This window comes from Nelusetta ayraudi, unplaced genomic scaffold (assembly GCF_046127955.1).
Source record: "Nelusetta ayraudi isolate G7.1 ecotype Tasmania unplaced genomic scaffold, CSIRO-AGI_Nayr_v1 ptg000084l, whole genome shotgun sequence".
NCBI classification, from domain to species: Eukaryota; Metazoa; Chordata; class Actinopteri; order Tetraodontiformes; family Monacanthidae; genus Nelusetta; species Nelusetta ayraudi.
In genome coordinates, this window is record NW_027466134.1 from 7350316 (window position 1) to 7368796 (window position 18481).

General features: G+C 44.8%; 1 protein-coding gene across 2 annotated transcripts in view; it reads left to right on the forward strand.

Annotated features, from left to right (window-relative positions):
* gabrb3 (gamma-aminobutyric acid type A receptor subunit beta3) overlaps positions 1–18240 on the forward strand; it is a 33382-nt gene extending 15142 nt beyond the window's left edge. The window contains exons 2-11 of one of the 2 annotated variants that reach the window (XM_076045512.1): positions 460–507; positions 2430–2521; positions 2633–2700; positions 10699–10919; positions 12086–12168; positions 12914–13051; positions 13202–13354; positions 14941–15185; positions 15803–15883; positions 17158–18240. In XM_076045512.1, coding sequence (XP_075901627.1) covers positions 460–507; positions 2430–2521; positions 2633–2700; positions 10699–10919; positions 12086–12168; positions 12914–13051; positions 13202–13354; positions 14941–15185; positions 15803–15883; positions 17158–17508 — 1480 coding nt within the window. In that variant the 3' untranslated portion in view covers positions 17509–18240. Of the gene's footprint in view, positions 1–459; positions 508–2041; positions 2331–2429; positions 2522–2632; positions 2701–10698; positions 10920–12085; positions 12169–12913; positions 13052–13201; positions 13355–14940; positions 15186–15802; positions 15884–17157 lie in introns of those variants that run through there. The other variant, XM_076045513.1, reaches the window with a different exon arrangement.
* Positions 18241–18481: the final 241 nt, after the last annotated feature.

Sequence of the window (18481 nt, forward strand, 5' to 3'; positions counted from 1 at the left end):
ATGATGTCACAAAGGGCCTCCCCGGGCCAGGTGTTGGCTCCACCCTCTGAAATGTGCAACAAAGCATCAGATTTAGCAGGAAGTGAAACATTTTCAGTTTGCTTGAAAACTTCGAGACGACAAATTGGGTGGAAACTTTTGCATTTTCTTTTTTTTTAAATTACTGGATCACAAGGATTTTCTTTTTTTTTTTTTTAGTTAAATGTGTTGGCTCCGTCCTTTGGGACTGCCTTCTCATTGTACCCTGAAAATTAAAGCATCAGTTTGAGCTGCAAACAGCGGGCTAAATATGTTCCAGAGATGTTTTCTTGGAGCAAACATCTCTGGAAAAATAGGAGTTATTCCAGCGGGGCCTAGGATGAAAAATACCTGTACGAAAGTGCAATCTCACACAAACAGCGCTGACCAGACTAACCCCCTGCTCTCGCTCTCTCTCTCTCTCTCTCTCTCTCTCTGCAGGAATGCGGTGGATGGAATGAAAAAGCTGTACGCCATCTACGACACGAGGTGAGCGTGCCACACACGCAGCACACACATGAAGTGAGCTTTGCTGCCAGACAGCCTCTGATCTGTGATTACAATCAGTCCCTCTGTCACGACAAAATAGTCTGGCTATGAACGAATGATTGAATAGGAAGATAATATTTTAGGCCAGGCATGGGCAAACTACGGCCCGGGGGCCATATGCGGCCGTCGAGGAGTTTTAAGAGTAATTTCAATAAAGAGCTAAATACAGTGGGGCTTCAAAGACACATATTTTGTTGTAACACCTTTGTTCCTTTTTCTATAGACATTAAAGCATGATTTCTACGCATCCCATGATATATTTTTTCCTCCTATGAGCAGTGTTGTTGGGATTACTCCATAAAAGTAATCCAACTACTGATTACTCCTTAAAAAGTCATATAATATAATTACTTCTTTAACTACTTTGTTTCATAAGTAATCAATTACTAATTACTTAAGTTTTTAAAAAAAAAAGATAAAGTGACAGTTGCTCAGTGCTTTGGAATGAACTTTATTAAAGTGCTAATTTTGCAATTGCAAATATTGCCTCTGTCCTCTTAACATGAATGAATGTTTGCTCTATGAACACAAACACATGCACATTTCACAGAACAAACTCATGTACAGCAGTAGGGCCTTTTGCACAGCCCATATTGTTGCAACATCGTTGTATTGGGTTGTCTTTCTAAATTTCAGACATTTTGTGGATAATAATACATTTTTAGCTTGCAAAATATTTCGGAAAAGTAACGGACTCTGTTACTTGATGAAGTAAATATGATATAATTAACAGTTTTGCCACAGTAATCCCGTTACAGTACTCCGTTATTTAAAAAGTAGTTGAATTACAGTAGTGGATTACTTAGTAATGGATTACTCGCCAACACTGCCTATGAGTTTGGTCACCAAAACACTCCGTCCATCTGCGCCTGGTCCGACCACCTATGTCAAATTTTAGAACCCAGTGTGGCCCACCAGTCATAAAGTGTGCCCACCACTGTTTTAGGAAAAAATGAGCTGGGGGCCAGAGCTGGATCTTGGTCTTTCCTTTCCTGTTTTATCAGAAATCATCAGAGTTGGGGAACTGACTGAGAGGATGTGTCTGCTATTTCTCACATGCACTTTCCCTTTTCATTTTATGTGTCCCGAATAATCTGTTTGGGATCAGAATTTAGGCGAGGAGGAGGTGAAAAGTAAACATTTTCAGAAAAGGGTCAGATTTATGAGGGAAAAAAAGACACACACACTCGCGCGCGCGCACACACAACCCACATGTGGCCCTAATCCTCTTCCGTAGGAGTTATAATAGCTTGGACTCTGAACTCGTGCCCAGGCAGCCGCTCAGTTTGGGGGCAGCCGCGGTGATAAACTAGTAACCTATATCGCAGTCTGACTGTCGTCATTACTCCCCAGCCTGATGCACGCACTCACCTCATCCTGCCGCGCGCGCGTGCCGTAACGACCGCGTTCAGCTAGGAGGCGGGAAAAGAGCAGAGCAGGTAGTTGGGGCGGGGGGGGATTCGCGTGAGGAGCTGAGGGCGCGAGGATGAGAAGGGTGACGCGGGTCGGCTCCACGGGGTGGCTCGCGCGCGCCTTTACGGACGTGCGCCTTCGCCGCCGCCGCCGCGTGAATACGTGACGTGAAGACACCTTGAGCGTGGCGCGCGCCGGCGTCCACATGGAGGGGCCACTGTAGTTCACTTTCCGCGTGGCGTGAGCACTTGTGTGTCGCGTGAGGACAGCCCGCCTGAAGGGATGCGGGGTTCCGTGGCTGCGGGGCTCCTCGCGCCGCTGCTCGTGGCGCTGCTGTGCGGCGCGCAGAGGTAACGAGAGTCCGAGGCGGGACAGGGTGAGTTGGTGTTGTTGGGGTTTTGTTGTGTTGACGGCGCGCTCCCGTGTGTGTGTCACTCTGTGTCTTCCAGCGTCAACGAGCCTGGCAACATGTCTTTCGTCAAGGACACTGTGGACAAACTGCTGAAAGGATACGACATCCGGCTGCGGCCAGACTTTGGAGGTCAGTCTGGACACTCACACATTCCGTGTTTAAGTGTGGTGCGATTGTGTGTGTGTATGTGTGTGTTCTCAAATATGACCAATTTTTTTTTGTGTTTTGTTTTGTTTAAAGGTCCACCAGTTGCAGTTGGCATGAGCATAGATGTGGCCAGTATAGACATGGTGTCAGAGGTCAACATGGTGAGTGTCATCGAAATGCACTCATGTGTATGTCTTGTTTGGTGTTGTGTTGCTTGATGGAACAGAATGGCAAGAGTAGAGTTTTCAGCTAAACTGAAAGTGTATAGTGATGTACAGGGCAATTCTCATATCAATTTGGTTGGTTTTTTTTTTAGTGCCATAACAACAATATTCCTGCTGAAATCAATAATACCAATAAGAAATACTAATACCAAAATAAAATAGATACAATAAAAATTGAAATTGAAACCGAAAAAAAATTGACTTTCTGTTCCCTTTATCAAAGTTTTTCTGGTTTTCGAACAGTTTTTGGAACAGCCACCATATTAGGAGGTCCATGACCTTCGGAAACCTTTCATCACTTTTATTTATTCGGCAGTTCTGACGAAATTATTTGAGCTGTTGGTTCTGCGAACATGTTCTTTACGTTCTTTACAAAAAGCAGTAAAGCGATTCAAAAGTTTTTTTTTCCTTTTTCCTTTCCTTCCTTCGGTGACCCTGCGACCTGAGATGGTCAACCTGACGATCATATTCACAATACAAGGTCACTAACCCCCCCCCCCCAAACTCTCCGTGCTGGTCCCTTCATGCATTCATGTGGGTTCTTGGGGTGTCCGCTGGGTTCCGCTGCCTGGGTGCCATCTGTCATTGGGACGAAGTGCTGACAGAGCTGGAAGCCCCATCACATGCTAGTCGGAGGGAATCGTCCCTGAAAAGCATGTGTGAGGACGTTTACACGCAGAGCATTCTAATGCGCCTCCGCACAGAGCGGCAGAGTGTGACCCACACAGGAAATACACACATCCACTGAGATTTAGCACACAGTCCCTAGTGCGAAACTGGTGTGAATGAATATGTTTTGTTACGGTGTAACTTCTTGTTAGGATTCAGTCGGTGTTGAGTAAATAGAGTTCAGGTTTATCGCAAACACTTGTAAGTGATACGCTTTTCTGTAAAGTTGGCTGATAAATTTCAAGCGTACTCAAGACTATTGTGGTCTTATCATTAGTGTGCTAACACCAAAGATACTTTAATGATAAACTGCTCCAAGAAAGAGTGCAAACAATTACAGAACTCTTTGGTTGAATTTTCAATTTCCTTTAATGTCAGAAATACCTGCATTTTTTGCTGACAAATCTTTTGAAGCCCGGCTCTGGGAAAACATCATTCAGCTTCAGCCTTTGCCGCTGCCTCTCCAAGAACTGGGTCAGGCCAAAATGATAACATGCAAAACAAAGATGTGGGGCTTAGTGGTCAGAGCAATTCTGGTTTAGTTATGGCGCTGGCTCCTATGGACAATCTCTCATCGACAGGGTGCATGCATCAAAATGGAAGATTGTGATAAAAAAAAAAAACAACCAAAAACCCCCCAAAAAACAACAGGATTAAAGCTTCATAATAGTGACTCCACTCCATCCATTTCTATCTGACAGAACTGACAGAAGAGCAAGAGAAACAAATGAGAAAAACCCTCAATGAAACTCAACTCAGCAGCCTCATTAGTAAATATCTATCTTTCACTTCCGGTTAATGTAGTGTGTGTGTGTGTGTGTGTGTGTGTACATATTTATATAGTGGTTGAACATCTGGTAATAAAAAGGTGACACATGCGGAGCAGCTTCCACGTCACTGTGTCATCAAATATGATGAACGGTGGCCCAAGTTGAGTGGCGACTCCCTCTTCCTGTGAGATCAGTGGAGAGCGGAGACCTCTCGTTTGCTGTCTGAGTCTGATGACTGACTCTGACTGTTGGTGATTTGCTTCTCGGCTTGACGCAAAACACTTGGGTCACTGTAGCAGACAAAGCCACACAAACCATGATACAGTCGTTGTGTGTGTGTGTGTTTTTTTTTTTTTAATTCAATTATTCCACCCGAAGAGCCGATCCTCCATTACTGCTGAGCACTTAACGACTTCTCAGCCGGACCTCACGTCCTCAGCCTCTGATTGGTTGCCTCTCCTTCTGTGTGTGTGTGTGTGTGTGTGTGTGTGTGTGTGTGTGTATGCGGAGGCGTAGGCGTGCATGTATGTTGGTGTGTGTTATTTGCAGTAACTTTTAATCTGTTAAAAGGATCAGAGACTACATTTAGTAAATCACTGTCAGGTGTCGGCGCCCAGTTTAGAGTTGCGCTTTAAGAGGTGTGTGTGTGTCTAAGTGTGTGTAGGTGTGTGTGTCTGTGCGTAGGTGTGTGTGTAAAGAGACGGACTGGATCTGCAGTGCAGTCTTGTCTCTTCTGGTTTCGCTCCCCGTGGTCCTGCTCATAGTGCGACTCTCCCACATGAAGTACTCCGCCAGGGAAACTGTGTCCCTTTGGAATTTTTTTTCCTCCATCCATCCACTCGCCGCTTTCAGAAACTGGAGCCACTATTGAGCCATGATCAATGTCTCTTGGATCGCAGCCATCTGCTGTGGTGCTTCTGGCCCTGCGCGGCCGTATCGCCAAGATTTCACATTTGAAATCCGGTCTGGCTGAGTTCCAAATGAAAATATTTTTTTCTCCTGTCTCCTAGTTTTAACTCGGCTTCCTTGTGGTCGGTAGGCAGCTGCTGCAAAACAGTCCCTTAAACGCCACAGACGAATACACAAAAACGCAGAACTACACTACCTACACTCCTAGCTGCTTCTCATTTTTAGCCCTACTTTCATCGGAATTTTCACAATGAAGGACTAAGAAGAAGAAGAGTCATTGACTTTTGGTTGGACACGTCCTCGCTTTGACCTTGTTAAAGATTCTTGCAAAAGAAATAGCAGCTATCTGGCTGAGTTTCATCCAATCATGTTCCAAGTTCCCTTTGTCACATGTACCCAGGTTTCTAACAGCAAATAGCGTGCTGAGTCCGAGGAGCCGCTACAGTGCTAAGATTTCAAACCAGAGATTTAGACCAATCGGAGGCCTTTTCAGTTAGACTTAGTACTCCATGACCCATCCACAGGAACTGACTGCTGCAAAAAAAACACAGAAGAAGACCCAGATAATCAGAAGGCGCTGCTGGGACACAGATTTCCTGATAAGCCGCATGTTCCTGTGCACACATGTACATATTTGTGATGAATTTTTTTTCAAACTCACACCAGTCTTGTCGCGCGTGTGGTGCAGACGTCGGCGCTTGCTAGCGGCCTGCACGCCCTGCGTAACCTCTCCTCACGCTCAAAGGAGGAGAGCGCAAACGTATTGGCGGCATCCTTTGAAACGTCCTGTCAAACAGCCGCACCAGGAACTGGCCTGGCGCAGCCTGAGTGGGCTGCGGAGCTCGTTTGATTTGATTCTTAATATATTTCCTCTCACAACTTTGGCCGCTCCGCTTCATCTCAGGGACGGACGATGAGAGACCGACCGCCCTCATCTCCAATCCATTAGTCGGCGGTTTCCAGCCAGTTCATCAGACTCTGCTGGTGTCACTAAGTGCGATGCAGGAGCTGGTTGTGATGTGTGCGATGGGATCGATTGGAAGAGCCTCATGCACGGAGCTTAAAGCAGCCACTGCTCCCGGCTGTAGCCGAAATAACCCTGCACCTGATCACTGAGGAGGATAGTGAAGATTGCCAAAAATAAAAATAAAAAAAAAGGACCTTTGATTCTTGCTGGCAGCCTGTTTCAAGGCTGCTGTTCTGCCTTCACTTCCTTCACCTGCCTCCAACAGCTTCGTTTTGGAGTCGGGAAGGTTTTTATTTTTCGTATATGCAGACACGCAGCATTTAGATCTGCACATTTAATGCTGCTTGGTCGTGCTTATAGCTGTATTTTTTTTACTGTATCTACTATCCTACAATAGTTTTAATATTACCTGAGCTGCCAAAGCTCGCAAGGTACAGCTGTAAATACTAGTCAGTAGAAAAACCCGCACTGTCAAATAAAAAACTAAAGAGGTGCAGGGCCCAGGCAATTCAACAAAAAAAATGAAAAACAACAAGCGACGCTCAAGTGTCCATCTCAAAATAACGTTCTAATAATAATCTAACTACTAGGCGTCAAGGACCAAATACAAACTAAGTTCTTTCGACTTGGTTTTCCTCAGTATGATATTATTATTACTGACTGATGTAAGTTCTGCCACGGTTCTCTTCTCTGTGCACGCCAACACACATTGTTTCCTACTCCTAAAGCGACAACGCTGCTGAGGTCGGGCGTTGCATGTCGCCGCCGCCACGCTGCGACTCTGCAAATCGCAGGCGCTGCAGAATCGCAGCACTCGCCACTCACTCAGGCAGAGCTGATTGTAGCAGAGCACTCGTGATTTATGTTCTTTACGGTCAGATAATTAAATTTTTTTTTTTTAAATTGCTCACTATGGTGCAAAAGTTGGGATGACCTTTTAACTTGCAGAAAGTAGGTTTTTTTTTCATCACCCCCTTGGAAAGATGGTGAGTTTGCAAGTTTCCCGATAAACTCAGCTGATGCACCCGCAGCACCACAGTTTTAGGTCCGTACCCTTCTGTCTTCTTGTCACAGCTTTTCAACAAAAAAAAAAGATTTTTTTTTTTTTTTTTAATAAATCAATAATAATGCTAAGAAAAAAAATCTTATTGGCCCTCTTTAAATAAATGTGAGGGTTATTTTAATCCCTCCAAGTTTTACGTCCTCCTTTCACAGACACTTTCTACAAACTTGTTGCCAGCTGGACATGTGAGAGCCAAAAGGATTAAGGAAGTGTTCCATCAAAACATGCATCTCATTGGAACACAAGTTGAGTTGTAGTAAGGCAAAAGAAAAAAAACATTTTCTGGCCAGTGTGTCCCTTTCTTCTCAGGTTATGACGATATTAAACAAATTTTTGCCCATTCAAAGTGAGAATTCTGAAAAATCTCTAAAAAACAAAAAAACAAACTTATTTGCTGTTGCTCTCAATCTCAACTTGTTCTGCCAGTAAAATGTGTTAAAGGCACCGTACACCCTGTCCGTAACCACCAAGCAAGCATGAAAACCTTACCTGCAACTTTCTCTGGAGAAAACACTTCCTGCCATGTGGCTGATATTTCACTGGGGGGGGGGGGGGGGGGGCGAGGGGGGGGTACAGTTGCGGTGGGTGAATGTGGCGATGCGGCGAGTGGGAGGATAACTGATGTGATTAAATGCACGCTTTGTAAAACGCACTCTTGAATCCTGCTGGGAGTGTTTAGCTGTCTGGCGGAGTGATGAAAGGGGGCCTGGCTGGCACGGGCCGAGCGGCGCCGGCTGCTCTATTCCTGTACTCCCAGCAGACGTGCCCGTGTTAAGTTGACGCACGCCGTGTTTGACTGGCACGCCGTAACCGCATCCGGAACATGAGACGGTACGCGCCGCCAGCGAGCCGAGGATGACACGACGGTCTCCTCCTCCCCGTCCCCTCCCCCCGCCTACTACTCCCAACCACCCCCTCCACCACTCCCTCCCACTGGGACTCATTTACTCACCGGTGCTGAGAGCGAGCCCTCTCTCCGCCTCCTGTGGTGCAGATATCTGACAACACGCCGCCGCCGCCGCCGCAGCAGCAGCAGCAGCTGCAGCCAAGATCCCTGGCTGTCACAGCGCATCTCAACGAGGAGTTTTCTTGGTGGCTTTTTCAATTCCGGCTCCGCTGTTGTGTAAAATTCAAATGCCGAAAAGATGCAGACCGCTATAGTTCGACTCGTTGTACTGTTATCTAAAGAGTTCGAGACTAGTGGTGTGAACCCTGCAGCCCTCTGGTGTTTATAATAATTGCATTGGTTCCATTAAAATTCAGTTTTTCACAAATACAAGAGCCCTTGAATGCAGGCACATTTAATTTGAAGTAGTTTTCAGTTCGCTCATGGTCTGATATTTTGGATTAAAGTCCTGCTAGAGAGAACCATCTTCCACAAAATGCTGTAAACAGAGGGCTAAATGTGCTGGGTTTTTTTGGAGATGAGTCACACAGGGCTGTGCCACTGGAGTCTGGAAAAATCCTTGAATGCAGCCAAGGTTCCTTAACACCTAATATTCTAAAATTTTAGAATTATATCTTGCTAGACTTTTTTTTAGAGATTTCATTTTTTTTTTTGCAGAAGGCCGTAAACAGAGGGGTAAACTTTTGGATGTTATTTAATTGTCCAAGATGGAAAATAAAGACTTTTAACAATTCTTCTGGGGACACATTTCAAAAGTGACATTAATGATTTTTAGTTGAGTCGTGCATCAGGTCCCGGGACACAGCCCTGTGGGGCGCAGCAGGTCTCTCCCCGGCGCCGGCGTCAAACAACGGGCCGCTGCACGACAGCGTGCGCAGCCAAGACGAGACTTCCGTGGTGCCAAGCTGCCCTTTAGATCGTCTTAGGTGGGATCCGAGGGTTTAACCGAGACGGAAATAGTTGTCGGCCCAGACGCTGAGTGAGAGGGCTGGTGGGTGGCGTCCCTCGGTGGCAACATGGAGCTGTTGTGTAAAGCAGCTGATTCACCCAGCCTACACCTGCACTGGCAGCGAGTGGGACGGTAATGAGGGCATCTACTGTTCACATGGTGGGACTAAAAAAAAGAAAAAGAGGAGCGGTGTGGGGGGACTCAGGAGGCTGAATACATCTCTGAAGAAATGAATTAAGTTTCCTGTGAAAACTCAATAACAGTGTTGGATCTTTGTGGATGGGGCTTTTATAAAACACTTATTTACATGTCAGTTTTATGTAGATAATTTGTAAATAATCCAACTGTCCATAAGATGTAAGATCTTGTTTTTCCTTTTGAAATCTATAAATATTTAATTTATTTTTAATTTATTTTTAATTAATAAATTTTTTATTCCCTTTGCCCTATATTTTTGCCGTAATTATGAAAACTTCTCAGTTTGTTTTTTGGGAGAAATTTTCATCATTGATTAGATTTTTTTGTTGTTGTTGGTAAAGTTGTCCAAAAGGTCTGAAACACACTCATCCACTCTGGGGTCGATATTGGTCGTTATGTTACACAGTTGGTCGGTTTAAATGGTGGAAATTCAGGCCAAACACAAAACACGGCTCGCAGCTTCGCAGCTTCTCTGTGCGACGTAACGGCAGAATCAACTGAAAAAAATGCCTTGTTGTTGTTGTTCTGCGCGTTAGAGTGAAATCAGCACTTTATCAGGAAGACGTACACGCTGTTAATAATAAGTCCAGCCTGAGAGAGAGAGAGAGAGAGAGAGAGAGAGAGAGAGAGAGAGAGAGAGAGGTAGCGGTGCTATTGATCGGAGGATCTAAAGGGATTCCGGTGCCTGGGCAACTTCTTTATTGCAAGCAGCCATCGGAGACGTGACATTGGCAGGCGGTTTTCAGGAGTTGTTGTTTTTTTGTTTATTTGCTACTTATTTATTTAAGAGCGCATTAGTCAGCAGGATGGAAAGAAAATGCAGAGTGAGCGGCTGAAGTGTTCCATTAAAGGGCTGGAGAAAAAGAAAAAGAAAAGAAAAGCTTCTGTGTCGTGATGTCGTCCACCTCAGCAGTCTCGGCTGCAAACGGAGCCATGAATTATTGAAGTGGCTTCTTGCGGCTGCACGTGTGTCTGGATGCCGGTTATGATAAGTGATGTTGGAATTATGATCTCATCCATCCGACTTTGCGCGATTTTGTCGCGGCGCGCTGCTGGAGTTGGAAATGTGAGGTGCAGAAGCGTCAGCCGAGTTCAGAGGTGTCAGACTCCACAGCATGTGTGGTTCTGTTAGGGTGACACGGTTGATAAACGTCAAACATCATCAGGTTATTACATTAACTTGGTTCATAGCTTTTCTCAACTCGTGAAAACTTAGCGATTTTTAGTGTGTGTTTCTCAGCTTCTGCTGATGTGGAAACTAGAAGTTGTTGTCTCACCAAATGAACCTGGGAGATGAAGTTTATATCCTCAAAGTAAACTTTAAAGCCACTTTGACCTTGAATGTTTCTAATTTTAAGACGACAATTTATGTTTTCAGCTTGGACGAACAACATGAAGTCTTTTTTTGATGAGAGAATCTATAATTCACATTCTTTTTGCCACAAAGCAACGTCTTTACATCACTTTGATGATGCTGTTTTCTTTCTCCTCCTCCACCTGCAGGACTACACGCTGACGATGTACTTCCAGCAGTACTGGAGGGACAAGCGGCTGGCCTACGTGGGGATCCCCCTCAACCTGACCCTGGACAACAGAGTGGCCGACCAGCTCTGGGTTCCGGACACCTACTTCCTCAACGACAAGAAGTCCTTCGTGCACGGCGTCACCGTCAAGAACCGCATGATTCGCCTGCACCCGGACGGCACCGTTCTCTACGGGCTGCGGTGAGTCCCGCCGCTGCTGCTGCTGCTGCTGCTGCTGCTGCTGCTGCTGCTGCCGGGAAGCTCCGGAAACTTCCAGCGAATGCAGTGATGAAAATACCTTAAGTAAAATAATTTGGCAACAAACAGGGAACTGTATTCTGAAGGAACACAGGAAGTCAGCAGCGTTTTGTGGGTTTAGTGCAGAAGTATGAAATCAATCAAATCAAAATTTTCAAAGTGAGAGGCGCAGCGTCTTGGTTTATCTGTGACACGGACAGGAAGTTACTCCCGGTGTGGCTGCAGGGAGGTCAGGAATGTGATTGGTCCATTTTGAGTGAAATAAACAGTGGCCTGAGCCAGTCACCGACAGAGGGGTTTTTAAATGTATTTTTTATTTTTTTGGTAGGGGAATAACTTTTTAATCTTCACCAGATAAACATGTGAGATAAATCCAGCGGCTTTAGGGAACATAACATCTGTTGTGTCATGTTCACTCACAGGTCCCAGATTATATTTAGACTATTTTTGGATCTTCTTTTTTTTAGCCCCAGACTCCAGTGGAGCAGCATCATATGATTAATTATCATGATTAAAACGCCCCAGGGGTCTTCAGAAAGAAACAGCATATTTAGCCCTCTGTTTACAGCCTCCTACTAAGATGGGCCCAGACCAACATAAGTAGCAAATAATACTATTATACTGAATGATTTCTTTTGTGAATAAAAATCTGGAAGCATCTGGTTCAACCATGCATTTATACAACCTTTCACTTTAACTCCCACTGTTTAAAATAAATAAATAAATAATAGTAATAATATATAGGGAAAAAATTATGCCGCACAATCCAACACCCGCTGCTGCTGCTGCTGCTGCTGCTGCTGCTGCTGCTGCGTGTGTTGCATTCGCTCAGGCAGAGCCAGTCAGTGCACGCGAAGCGGCCTGAAGATTTGTTTCTTCTGTCGAGGTTACTGAAGCTTTAATTCCTGGATGCCGCCTGCCGACGCAGCAGATCTGTTATCAGCTCAGTCCTGCTTTATTTCTCTGTGCAGCGACACTGCAGCTCCGAAAGCACCGGCAGCTGCAGGAGGCCCCACATTTACACATCAGCTGCATAACCTCACGTTTTTTTGTTTATTTGTTTTTTTTGTCTAACACTCTTCCTCCCTCCTTTATTTCTGTGGACCCAGAATCACCACGACGGCGGCCTGCATGATGGACCTGAGGAGGTACCCGCTGGACGAGCAGAACTGCACCCTGGAAATAGAGAGCTGTAAGTTGCGGCTCCGACGTCGGCCCTGAGAGAAGCGGCTGCTGCTCGTTCTCGCTGGCTGAAATATAGCTGAGCAACGGTGTGATTCTCGTAAAAAAAAAAAAAAAAAAGGAAGAAGATCACACTTGGCGGCTGCAGCCGAGAGAAAAGTGCTGAGTTGCTTTTTTGGGGGGTGGGGGGTTTATGAAGACGTCGTACGTCACGGACGACTTGGGCTCTATCAGGAGAGATCTTGCCGCACATTAACGAGCAAACCGTCTGCCCTGCCCCGGTCATGAGCACGTATTTAAGCCGTCTGCTCTAAAAACCCGCCGATGGTTATGGATTCATTGCATGCGCGACGTATAAACCTGCCATGAGTATTTACCACCTCATGCAATCAGCACCCAGAGCCGCCCGAGGCCGTACGATTAATCGCGGGTTCTTGTAAATCGTCTCAGTGAGATCAGCAGCGACACGTGCAATTCTAGGCCCCATGACTGAAAATCTGTTCACCCCCCACCACCCACCCCATTATCCTCCTCACCCGTTTTAAAAAAAGGTTGAGCATTTAGAAACAAAACAACCAATTTATTTGTAATTGATCAAGTTATTCTAGAAATGAAAAAGCAAAAACAAAGTGCTCGTATATTTTATTTAAGCATGTTTACTATCGGTCTCAATCACTGCTGGGACCATGTTTCCCCCACAAGCAGTTCCAGACTTGTGTCGCTGTGCCTCACTGCCTGTGTGTCCCTGTGCGCAGACGGCTACACCACGGACGACATCGAGTTCCACTGGAAAGGAGGCGACACGGCTGTGACCGGAGTGACGCGCATCGAGCTCCCCCAGTTTTCCATCGTGGACTATAAACTGGTTTCCAGGAATGTGGTCTTCTCCACAGGTGAACTCATGAAAAAAATAAAACGTAAAAAATAAAAGTAAAAAAAAAAAAAAAAAATACAGATCTGAAATCGTCCAGAATGTTTTTTCATTAGCTCTGCACTGTTTTGCTGAGCTAACGTGGTCTTTCTCCACCCCTCCCCCGGTCCAGGTGCCTACCCTCGACTCTCGCTGAGCTTCAAGCTGAAGCGAAACATCGGCTACTTCATCCTGCAGACCTACATGCCCTCCATTCTCATCACCATCTTGTCCTGGGTGTCCTTCTGGATAAACTACGATGCCTCGGCTGCCAGAGTTGCATTAGGTATGACGCAGGGACGTTTGCCTTTACAGCTGCAGCGCCACCATCAGTCCCAGTTTGGATTTGTTTGTTTTTTTTGTTTTGTTTTTTGCAAGGGAAACGCACAGCAGACAATGAACCACGATATCTTTCGTTTGCAGCTCGCCAGCTAGCTAAGTCGTAGCCCTACGTGTTTCACGCAGATTAAAAAATGCTCAGCAGATGAACATAGAATCTTCTGAACTGCTCGTAGGCTGAGGAGGCCGAGGCTTCTCTTGTAAGAAAAGCGAGAGAAAAAAGAAACCGGTCAAGTGGCAAATTTGCTGAGACCAGCCTCTGTTTTTCCCTGTAATCATCACCTGTTATTACCTTGGCTGAGTCTCTCTTTTCTTTCCTGTTGTTGTTGCTTCTTCTTGTTTTTTTTTCTTTGTACACACTGCACTGACAGCGTTTCTGGGATTTGTTGAGTAACGCTCTCCTCCGAGCCCAGAGAGACATTTGGGATTCTTGCAGCTCTCTTTGTTCTGCAGAGATCGATGCAGCGTCGATGGCGCTCTTAGCACCCCCTACACACACACACACACACACACGCACACAGATGCCGGATGCAGCCGCCGAATGCCGCTACGTTTCTCTTTTCGCAATTATGTAAGCATGAGTCAACAGAAATAGACGGAGCGTCCGCGGCTGGCGAAACACAGAGAACAACACACGAGGTGTTGATGGTTTGCAGCGCAGAGAGAATCACAGCTCAGCTTATTTTGACCTGTAGCCGTTCAGCCTTTGAGCTGCTGCGCGAGCTGTTTGTGCTCATCACCTGAACTTTTACAGTCGGAGGCCAGCATCCATCCTCTCCATATTTATCAGTAGACAGTTAGTGTTGAGGAATTAAAGCTGGCAACCTGCAGGTCCGGTCCAAGATTATTTTCATGATGGACGGATAAAAGATAACATAATTTATTAATATACTGAATAAGACTTTCAACCTTAGCGAGTTCATGTTAGACTAGCGATCTATCTCTATTATATTTTTGCAGAATTGAGCATGAAAAAAGGCCACAATGTTGTTTTGAAATAATTCCACATGTCAACTGAGTTTTCTGGGCAAAAACAAAAAAATAAAGGTGTCAGGATTTTTTGTTTTCAGCTGCAGCCAAAGCGGCATGGAGGTAAGTGTGAGCTATATTTACCATCAGCCTGTGTGTGCACACCATGTCCACTTGTTAAAATCTAGCGGTAGAGCGAAAGTGGCGGACGATGCCGGGGAGAAACAGCAGATCCGCCGTCCAGTTTAGAATCTGATGTCGTGTGGAAGAATTTGGTTTTGTTGAGAAATGACACCTACAGCTTTGCTCTGATTGTAATCTTCACAGTTCATTTGTGGTTTCAATAAATCTGACTGCACTTTTTTTTTTTTTTTTTTTTTTTACCGTCATCGTTGGTCTTTTTTATTGGATTTTCACATGATGTTCATAGTTTATACAATAATTTTGTAGCTTTCTCTTCGTTGCCATTGGGGAATACGGCTTTTGACGCACAGAGTCAGTTGATTCCGAGTATTTTCTGTTATGATTTGCTATTTGATTCTGCCCACTTCGTCCCTCTTCCAGGCATCACCACTGTGCTGACCATGACCACCATCAACACCCACCTGAGGGAGACGCTGCCCAAGATCCCCTACGTCAAGGCCATTGACATGTACCTGATGGGCTGCTTCGTCTTTGTCTTCCTGGCGCTGCTGGAGTACGCCTTCGTCAACTACATCTTCTTCGGCCGAGGGCCGCAGATGCAGAAGAAGCTGGCGGAGAAGGCGCAGAAGGCCATCGAGGAGCGGGAGAAGTTTGACAGAGCCAAGGTGAGGAGAATATATATATATATTCTTTAAGCTCTCTTTAGGTAAGCACATGCCCTCAAAATCGTAGTGCATTTATTTACTGAATTTTGAAAAATAGAATATCATGTAAGAAAAAACAGTGGGCACAATGCTGCGTTTCAATTAATTAAACCATTATATTTTTAATAAACTACAAAGAATATAAACTGTAACTAATAAAAATAAGATTTCTTTATTAATCCCACACTGGGGCGATTTGCCTAATTACAGCAGTATTTAAGGTGTAGGAGAGGAAAAAAAATACAATAATGAAGCAATATAATAAAATAGCATAAAATAAACAAAATGTTATTTCACAACATTCACAATTCGTCATTTACAATATAATTACAGAAGAGAGGACTACAAAATACAAAATATTTTATTGCACAAGAGATATTGCAGGGAAATGACTATTCAAACATACAATGTAAATATCTTAAATTTCAATAATCAGACAGTGAATCAAAAAAAGTTTTCACCCTAAAGAGCATATTGAAATATTCTCTGTTTGAGTTTTACATTTTTTTTCTATGAGCCTGGTGACAAATCTGTGAACATTTCCTGATTTCCAATCTTGCTCTCTTTCTGCCGGCCAGTCGTCTCTGCAGGGCGACAATTGTAAGACGTCGTCCTTGAAACTGTCCAATCAGGTGCAGAGCCGCCGTCACTCACAAGCGGTGAGTGTTTGTCTTGTCCCATTGCTTAAAAAAATAATAATAGAAAAATTAGCGCTTTTAAAAAGGAGAGTTCACCCATAATTGGATTTTCACCCGTTTAGCAACCGACTGTTTCCACACTAGCAGTTTTCCACAGTCGTTTTCTAGTAGTTAAAAAAAACATTACGATGGCCTGTGTTCGTTGTGTGGAATTCCTTCCCTCCGTGAAACTCCGGAGTGGCTTCGGTGCATCAGAAGCCTGTAGGGACACACAGGTGGGCTCGAAAAAACAGCTGAGATTTCAGTTTGTGGTGAACTGTCCCTTTAACGCCGACGCATCTCAGCAACAGCCCCTTCTGTGGTCGCAGCCTTGACACACGCTGACCCCTTCCCCCTTCAAAACCATGATCATCATCATCACCATCCTGGGAGTCTCACTGAGAGCAGGAAGTGAATATTCATCACGCCGCATTCTTCCTTCACTGACGTCCTGCTTTGCCGCTGTTATTTTCTGTTCTAATTTATACCTTTCAGTGTGTGTGTGTGTGTGTGTGTGTGTGTGTGTGTGTGTGTGTGTGTGTGTGTGAGACTGACTGGTACTGAAACCTTCACCTCCAACCTTGAGCTGATGTATGAGCCATGATTGAAGTTTTTTGGAGGGAGGGCAGGCGGCAGGAGGAGGAGAGGTGTCGTGGTGCTTCGTGTAATCCCTCTTTAAGAAGTGGCCCCCAGGGGGCGTCGCACACAGTACAAGGATAATCAATATTTGTGGGTTGCCCCATGTTGTTACAGGAAGAGAGGAGAGGAAGACGTGAAAGTCCTAATGTGTAAATAGTTTTCAGGAAATAAATGTTTCTGTAAGTTTTGTAACTTTATTATAATTTCTACTTTTTTAGATTGAAAAATGACTCTAGATGAGCAAAGAACCTAAACACTAAACTATTTCAGGGAGTAACCTATGAGTTGGTGGAATTTCTTGTTGATATTCCTCACTCGGTGGAATTCTTCATGTATTCACGTCCATCTTGGAAAAATCCCCCAGAAAACATTCCTCAAGTCTAGACGTTGAAAATAAACAGCCGAAAATGAGAATCTATAGATTCCAGAGAGGGAATCTCTAGGTTCTCTCACCGGCCCAAATTGTCTTGTGTGACCTTTCACATGCTGCAGTCAAGAAAAGTGGCCCAATTCTGATTAAACTGACCTACACCTCTGCTGTCAGTCCCCCTACTCAGGTCCAGTTTTGTAAGCCCTTTATTTTCTGACTCCTCCCCTTCGCTGTCGGCTGCGTGTAGGTGGACTCCCAGGGCAACATCCTGCTGGCCACCCTGGAGATCCACAACGAGACGGCGGGCAACGAGGTGACCACCACGCTGAGCGACAGCCACAACTCCTCCTCCTCCACGATGTTCGACGCGCCGGGGCTCCAGTGCAGGAAGTCCAGCTCGGCGCGGGAGGTCGGCCGCCTCAGCGTGGACAGGAACTCGCATGTGAGGAGGAGCCGCCTGCGCCGACGCTCCTCGCAGCTGAAGATTAAAATCCCAGACCTGACCGATGTCAACGCCATCGACAGATATTCACGGATAATATTCCCCTTCTCCTTCTCGCTTTTCAACGTCATCTACTGGCTGTACTACGTCAACTGACGCTCACCTGATCCGCAACGTTTTGTTTTTTTTGTTCTCGTCTCTCTTTTTTTTTAAGGACCAACTACTGAGTTAAAAAGGAACTTGACCTGACGAGAGTCCACGATAAACTCAGAAAAACCCAGTAAAAGAGACTTTTTGACAACAGACCTGTCACTCAAACACTGTCTGTGTGTGTGTGTGTGAGTGGGTATGTGTGTGCGCGCGCGAGTGAGAGTTGTTATCTGCAGTACAAAGACTTGTACTGTATGTTCTGTAAATCCCTGTGCGAACAGTCTCAGAGGTCACGACCCCCAGTCTTGCTTTCTTACACAGGGCCACATTTCAAGAATGATCTTTTTTTTGTTTTTCTTAAGGTCAGAATTTAAAGTTTTTCTATGTACGTCTTTCGTTAACACGCGCACAAATATCCGGGCCCACTAACGATTTTTGATTAAAACAGAAGAGCGGAAAGCCGACCCCCCTCGTGCAGCTCTGCGAAAGACGGCTAGAGTTAGTTGGACTCTCTGTCGCCGCCATGATATCGCCAGGTGAACCTGCCAGGCGACCCACCTATGGCTCTCTGTGTTTTTTCAGGTGGAATCCACAGCCACCACCGACACTGTGCAAATTTCTAAAAAAAAAATACTCTTTTGTAACAAGACAGCGGCAGAGCAAGTTCATACCAGCATTTTTTACAGCTGTACATATTAATTTTTTTACCTTTTCCGGAAGACATTGTACAGTTTTGCGTTCTTGCTGAGATTGAAAGGAGGAGGAGGAGCTATCCGCAATTTATTTTTTATCTTGACTTTATTCAGATGCAATGTGAATATACATATATATATATATATATATATATATATATATATATATATATATATATACATATATATATATATATATATAAATATATATATATATATATATATGTATATATATATATATATACATATTTATATATATATATATATATATGTATATATACATGTAT